Source organism: Vombatus ursinus, unplaced genomic scaffold (assembly GCF_900497805.2).
Source record: "Vombatus ursinus unplaced genomic scaffold, bare-nosed wombat genome assembly UNPS02004915.1, whole genome shotgun sequence".
Lineage (NCBI taxonomy): Eukaryota > Metazoa > Chordata > Mammalia > Diprotodontia > Vombatidae > Vombatus > Vombatus ursinus.
In genome coordinates this window covers 60,092-67,276 of record NW_020944693.1, presented here as the reverse complement: position 1 = coordinate 67,276, position 7,185 = coordinate 60,092, and the positions used below count along the sequence as shown (strand labels likewise).

The following is a 7,185-nucleotide window of genomic DNA, read 5'->3' as shown; positions in this document are numbered from 1 at the left end:
TCCTTAACCCACTTGAGAGACAAACTTTCTTTATGCTTATATTATTACCAGAAGAGGTAATGACATTCTGACAAATAAAGTAAATGTACCACATTCAAGGTCAATAAGTAATCATAGAAGAACTGGAAGAGTTAGAGACAATATTTCACGTAATGGCAGTCATTCAGTCAACAAACATTTATTAAGCATTTACTATTTTATAGTAACTGTGCCAGTTAATTGCCCAATACTGGGAAAACATGAGTAGGGCTCATAAATATTGACAGAGTTCTTCCCCCCTGCCCCACCACGTGCACATACAGAGGTAAATCACCAGCCAATCTTTATCAGTAACTATCAGATTCGATAGTATCTCAAAGCTCTCTTTGATCCAGATGTTTGTGAACTGTTGTTTGATTGAATATGCCAAGTCAATTAACATAGATGTGGCTAAAAGCCTAAATTCTTCTCTACCCATCAGAATAACTTCCGGAGGGGATTTTTTTTTCTGTCTTTAATTTCACGTATTCTAAAATTCAATGTCAAAAGAAAGTCCCTTTTGGTTTATGACCCAAAACAAGATTCTAAGCTACTTAATCCTAAATAATAATGCCACTGATTATATTGTTAATATTCAGTCAGTTATAATTTTGCATTTACTAAGTGCCTGTTATGTTCTAAGCATCTTGCCAGCCTCTGGGGATACAAATACAAAAGTGAGATGATCCTTGTATTCTCCTGGGGATGTAGTACTTGTCTCAAAGTGATATCTGGAGATGGCAACATTAGTTTCAGTGGTCAGAGAGATTATGAGTAGAGTCTTACATCCCAGTTCCAGTGATAATATCAATTGGATTAATGGATTCCTAGTGAAAGGTGAAGGGATAATGGTGGGGCCAAGGTGAGGATGACTAAAGGCCAGATGTTCATCCTAGATAGAGTCTAGCATCCTGGTAGGATTTTCAATGTCATCACCACCACCACCATGAGGCCTCTGGAAATTTTTATGCTGATTTACAACTTTCAGAGTGGTTTGATAGCTATCAGCTTGTTTAGTCTTCAAAACAACCCTGTGAGGGAGGTGGGGCAGGCATTATTTTTTTCTCATTTTACAAGTGAGAAAACAGACCCAGAGAAGCCAAATAGGAGCATGAAATTACAGTTCTAGAGCTAGAAGGATCTTAGAGGACATCTTGTCTAATTCCCTCATTTCACAGATGAGGAAACTAAGGCACAGATAGCTGAAGTGAGTTATTGGGAATCACATAAGTTGCAAGTGTAAGACTTGGTGTTTAAACCAAGATCTTCTCACTCCAATGTCAGTGCTCTTTCCAAAGTATCATGATACCTTCTTGCTCAAAATCATATGGCTAGGAAGAAACAAAAGTAGGACTAGAACTAGATTTTCTAAATTCAGTCAGAGAACCTGAATTTTTCCAAAATATTCAATCAGTCAACCAATTGGCAAATTTTTATTAAGTGCTTACTATGTGCCAGTCACTGTATTAGGTGCTGGTGCTACAAAGAAAAAGTGAACCAGTCTCTGCCCTTGAGGACAGAGTATAAACAACATGAAATATGCAAGTTAATTAGGGGAGGTAGGGCACTAGCATTGTGGTGATCAAGAATGGTTTCATGTAGAAGGTGGTACTTGAGTTGAATTTTGAAGGAAACCAGACATTAAAAGGTATATGTGAGGAGAAAGAACATTCTAACTTTAGGGGAGAACCAATGCAAAGGCATGAAAATGGGAGATTGAATGTCTTCAGTTAATAACAGCAAGTAGAACAGCATGACAAGATTACATAACAAATGGAGAAAAGTAATGCAGAAGAATCCTGGGAATGCAGAAAGGGACTAGATGAAAAAGTTTTATGAAAAGTTTTAAATGGCAGAGAAAAGGGCTGATATTTTATATTAGAGGTAATAGAGAGCCATTGGAATTTATTAAATGAGGGGTGGAGTGTCATGATCTTTACTGAGATTTAGGAAAAATCACATTGGTGGCTATGTGGAGAATGGCTTAGAGTAAGGAAAGATTTGAGGTAAGAACATTATTTGGGAGACTCTTGCAATACTCCAGGAAAGAGGTGATGGGGGCTTGAACTGAGGTGAGTAGAAAGAAAAAGGCATATGCTACAGATGTATTTGAAATGGAAGCAAAAACTGATTGAACTGGTCAAGTATGTGGCAGTAATTGAATATGTGGAATAAGAGTGACGAGATGTGGATAACACTGAGGTTGTAACCTAGGTCACAACCTAAGACCCAGAAAAGGTTACTGGTACCCTCAATAGTATTATGAAAATTAGATGTGCTTGAGAGAAAACATGAGTTCTGTTATGGCCGTGCTGAGATTCTGGTGTTAGGAGATTCCAGTCTGAAGTGTTGAATAGGCAGTTGGCTACATGAGACTGAATCACAGGACAGTGGCCAGTATTGACTATACCTTGCAGTTATTTGCATATAAAATATAATGAATCCATGGAAGCTGATGAGGTCATCTTCTATAGAGAGAAAAGAGAAAAGGGCTAAGAGCAGTGCCTTGTGATATACTCACAATTAGAAGTAATGGAATACACAATTATTTAGCAAAGAAAATTGAGAAAGATCAGACAAGTAGGAGAAATTGTAAAGAATACTGTCATAGAAGCCCAAAGAGGAAAGATAATCCAGAACAAGAGGGTGGTGACTATTGTGAAATGCAACACAGAGGTCAAGAAGGGTCAGGATTGGGGCAGCTAGGTGGCACAGTGGATAGAGCACTGGCCCTGAAGTCAGGAAGACCTGAGTTCAAATCTGGCCTCAGGCCAAACACTTGACACTTACTTGCTGTGTGACCCTGGGCAAGTCACTTAACCCCAATTGCCTTTAACAAAAAAAAAAGGTCAGGATTGAGAAGAAACCACTAAAATTGACAATTAAGACATCAAACGTAACTTTGGGAAAAGCAGCTTTAGTTGAATGATGAAGTCTGAAGCCAGATTGCAAAAGATTAAAAAAATAGTGAGTGGAGAGCAACTGGAGACACTTAGTATAGACAGCTTTTTAAAATATGTTTGGCTGAAGACATAAAATAATATATAGGATGATAGGAGATACTAGGATCTGGCAAAGATTGTTTAAAAATGGGAACGTGGTCATGCTTGTAGATAGCAGGAAAGGAGCCAGTAGATAGACATTAAACATTTGAAAAGGGAATGACAATGTAGGCAATCTTCAAAAGAAGACAATGCGGGATGGGTTCAAGGGCACACATAGAAGGCCTTGGCAAGAAGAACACCCATCTCTTCCTCAGAGACTGGAGTAACTGAGAAAATAATAGAAGATGATAATAATCGAGGATGACGTCAATTGTCTATTCTAACTCAGGAAACAAGAGGAAATATCAAGATATGGGGGAGAAAAGAAACTTAAAATAAATGGTTTTGATTTTTTCAGTAGAACATGAGATGAGATTCTCAACTGAAAACATTAGGGGAGGAGGTTCTATGGGAGGTTTGAGAAGAGAATTGTAGGTTTGGAACAATGAGTGCAGTGAGATAGAAAAATCTATTATTAGCAAGGATTCAAAGAATCACCTTGATGTAGTTATGTCCCAGTTAAGATTCACTAACATAAAGTTGTAGTGGACTCTATCAGTACAATTGTATTACTTCCCTCAACTCCATGCAGTAGCCTGTATGTAGAAGTAGTTCAGAAGAAGCTCAGAAGTAATTCGAGTTGGGGTTTGGCGTGGTATGAATGGCAATAGAACAAAGGGATCTGAGAGCAGAAGATAGTGTAGACCTTTACTGTTTCATTAAGGGATTGAAATTGGAAAAGGAATATGGCCAAAGAAGATGTGATGGCTTGGGAAATTACTGAAGGCTAGAAGAATTACAGGTTGTGATGAGGAGTCTTTTAGAAGGAATAATGGATAGAGAGAGAGATGGACTGATAAGATATAATCAGATAAGGAAATTGCAGAGTTCATCATTATGGAAGCGGGAAATTTGTGGGTGATAGCAGGTGTATGTCTCTCTCTGTATATAGCTAAGGTATAGTGGAGGATGTTGAGTATGGGTCATGGATCTTGCATATATTGATGAACTGGTGAGCCAAAATATTTGAGGCAACATCAACATGCAGGTTGAAGTCCTCTAATTTGAGAACAACTCAGCAGCTAAGTGGCTCATTGGATAGAGTGCCAGCCCTAGAATCAGAACACTCATCTTCCTGTGTCCAAAACCAGCCTCAGACTTAACTCTGTTTGCCTCGGTTTCCTCATCTGTGAAATGATCTAGAGAAAGGAATGTCAAACCACTCCAGTATTTCTGCCAAGAAAACCCCATTTAGGTCACAAAGAGAAAAATGACTGAACACACACAGTTTGGGGAGAAGCGTTGGAGTATAGTGGAAAACTGTAAGCCAAGCATGGAATACTTTGAAGAAAGAGGGAGAATATTCTGTGATTAGTAGATAATAGCCATCAAGATCTGGATTGAGTGAAAATGTTGAGGGAAATTCAAAGAAGTTGAGGTTGATAAGTGATAGCAATAGAGGGAGTCTAGAAGTGGCAATGGGAAGCAAAGAATATCCCGCCTCTCTCTCTAGGACTGTAATCAGTACTGGAAAATATGGCTGAGAGGAAATGTCATCTCATAAAACTAGAGTTCAGTGAGACACAGAAGGTGGAAAGAGAATAAGAAGTGATCTAGAATGAAGCAGTTTGTAGGTTATAATGTGGGAGCTCCAGAGAGTGTAGTGGATGGTGTGTGCAAACACGGAGCAGAAAATTGGACATTTCTGCAGGTAGAGTTTAGGTGAATAGGGACGACAGAGTGAACAGCAGGGTTTGGGCAATGAGGTTGTCTCTATGCAATAGAGTGTCCTAGGGATTTGGAAAGAGAATTAGTCCAAGAGAAATATAATGGATGCAGCTGCACTGATGAAGGCACATAAGTAGAATATTCAAAATCTCTGGGCAGCTTCTTGATCCTCCACCCCATACGACAAGTTGGTGGTTCTCGTCTACAAAAGCATCTTGCATCCAAGCATCAGAATCGTCAGCGGTCCTAGTGTTCCTATCAGCATGTTTTTAAGGGTATAGAATTAGCAATATTTAACATATTTAATATATACATATTTTCTGCATCTTATACTAGATCAAGCAAATGAAGGAAAATGAAATTGCTGGGACTGTCTTGATTTAATCAAAACTTAATCTGCCCTAATGGCATGGGTGAATCAGACACTGATCACTGAGTTTTTTATGAAAGGATTCTCAGAAGCCCCTCATCTTCAGTCCTTGTTCTTTGTCTTGTTCCTCTCCCTCTACACAGTGGCCCTCTCAGGGAACATCCTCATCTTTGTTACAATCAGTTTTAACCCAGCACTGCACACACCAATGTACTTCTTCCTGATCAACTTAGCCATGGTTGATGTCCTCTGTACCTCCACAATTCTTCCAAAATTACTGGAGAACATGATGGGTGGGAAGACTATTTCCTATGAAGGCTGCGTGGCCCAGCTATTCTTCTTCACTTGGTCCTTAGGGGCTGAGTTGTTGCTCTTCACTGCTATGGCTTATGATCGGTATGTGGCCATCTGCCATCCTCTCCACTACAGCACCATGATGAGTAAGAGGGTCTGTATGCTGTTAGCCACCAGTGTTTGGATAATCAGCATCATCAACACTAGTGTACACACTGGCCTAATGATAAAACTGACTTTATGCCACTCTAATATAGTTAACCACTTTTTCTGTGAGATCCCGCCTTTACTGAAGCTCTCCTGTAGTCCTACCTACTTGAATGAAACCATGGCCTTCACAGCAGATGTATTCCTAGCGGTGGGGAATTTCATGATCACAATGCTCTCCTATGCCTGCATTATCTCCAGCATCCTGAAAATCCGCACCACTGAGGGCAAAAAGAGAGCCTTCTCTACCTGCTCCTCCCATATCATTGTGGTCAGCATGTATTACAGCACTGTAATTTACACCTATATACGGCCATCTTCCAGTTACTCATTGGATAAGGATAAGGTCGTGTCTGTGATATACACTTCAGTGGCTCCTACCCTCAACCCTGTCATTTACACCTTGAGGAACAAAGAAGTCAAAGTGGGACTCAAGAAAGTGTTCTCTTTCTTCAGGAGATGATGAGTCTTCCAAACTTGTGATCATATGATGGAGGAGACCTGAAAAGTCTCCTCTAATTAACCTGACTCTGTTTTAGGATTTGGACAGAGGTCAAGAATTACTGATACCAAAAGCATTTGTCTTCCAGGACATGTTTTGGATGCTCAGGAATGTTGCTTTGCTTCCTAATAGCATATTAACCAATTACTCATGCTTCTCTGAATTTGGAATTTTGATTTCTGCAGTGTCCTACTTCGTGGTGTTTTCTCCATATATTTATATAATATTTATGTAACATTATGTTATATAACACAGTAAAACTTTGGAGTTTTTACTAAGAACTACCTGAAGGTCAAATGGAAACAGGAAATTTCCTGTTGGAATAGTAGTTTCATCTATGTATTAAAACCTTCTAGAAGTTTCAAGGACTGATGAAAAGCTCCTCCTTGTGGGGGTGGGTGGAAGAGACAGGATATACAGCTACAGTCCTGGCAGCTTATACCATTGATTGGTTAACAAGCATTTATTAAGCACATATTATGTATGAGATATTGTGCTAATCACTGTGAATACCATAAAAAAATTATCAAAGAGTTCTTGGTTGTCACCCAACCTATGTGTCTAACTGTTTTTGCTAGGGCAAGTCAGGTGTGTGTGTGTGTGTGTGTGTGTGTGTGTGTGTGTGTGTGTGTGTGTGTTAGGGTGTCTTAGTTGGAAATAAAGTTTACTTTGTTTATCTAGACATTTTGTGCCCCCAAACAACATCAAAACAAAAATGTCAACTACTTATTCCCTATGTGATCCTGGGAAAATCACCTTTTCTCAAACTCATTTTTATATTCTGTGAAGAGAGAAAAATATTTATTCTGCCTATCTCACAGAGTTGTCAGAAGCATCACATAAGAGAAACCATTTTGATATGCATTCCCTTTCTTGAGGGCTAGCAACCTTTCAATGAAAGTACTCAGTCTTATTTTATCAGTGGAAAAATCGAGGCAGAGAGATGTTTAGTAACATGCATTAAGCTACAGAGTAATTGAGTGGTAAAGCTTGGAATCTGGTACAGGTTTTGTGCCTCCATA

General features: G+C 39.2%; 1 protein-coding gene across 1 annotated transcript; it reads left to right on the top strand.

The window, feature by feature from the left end:
* The first annotated feature begins 5,179 nt into the window (after nt 1-5,179).
* Nucleotides 5,180-6,124, top strand: LOC114028397 (olfactory receptor 13A1-like). The gene has a single exon (XM_027842640.1). The coding sequence runs from the start codon at nt 5,195-5,197 to the stop codon at nt 6,122-6,124; it is 930 nt and encodes a 309-aa protein (XP_027698441.1). The 5' UTR covers nt 5,180-5,194.
* Nucleotides 6,125-7,185: the final 1,061 nt, after the last annotated feature.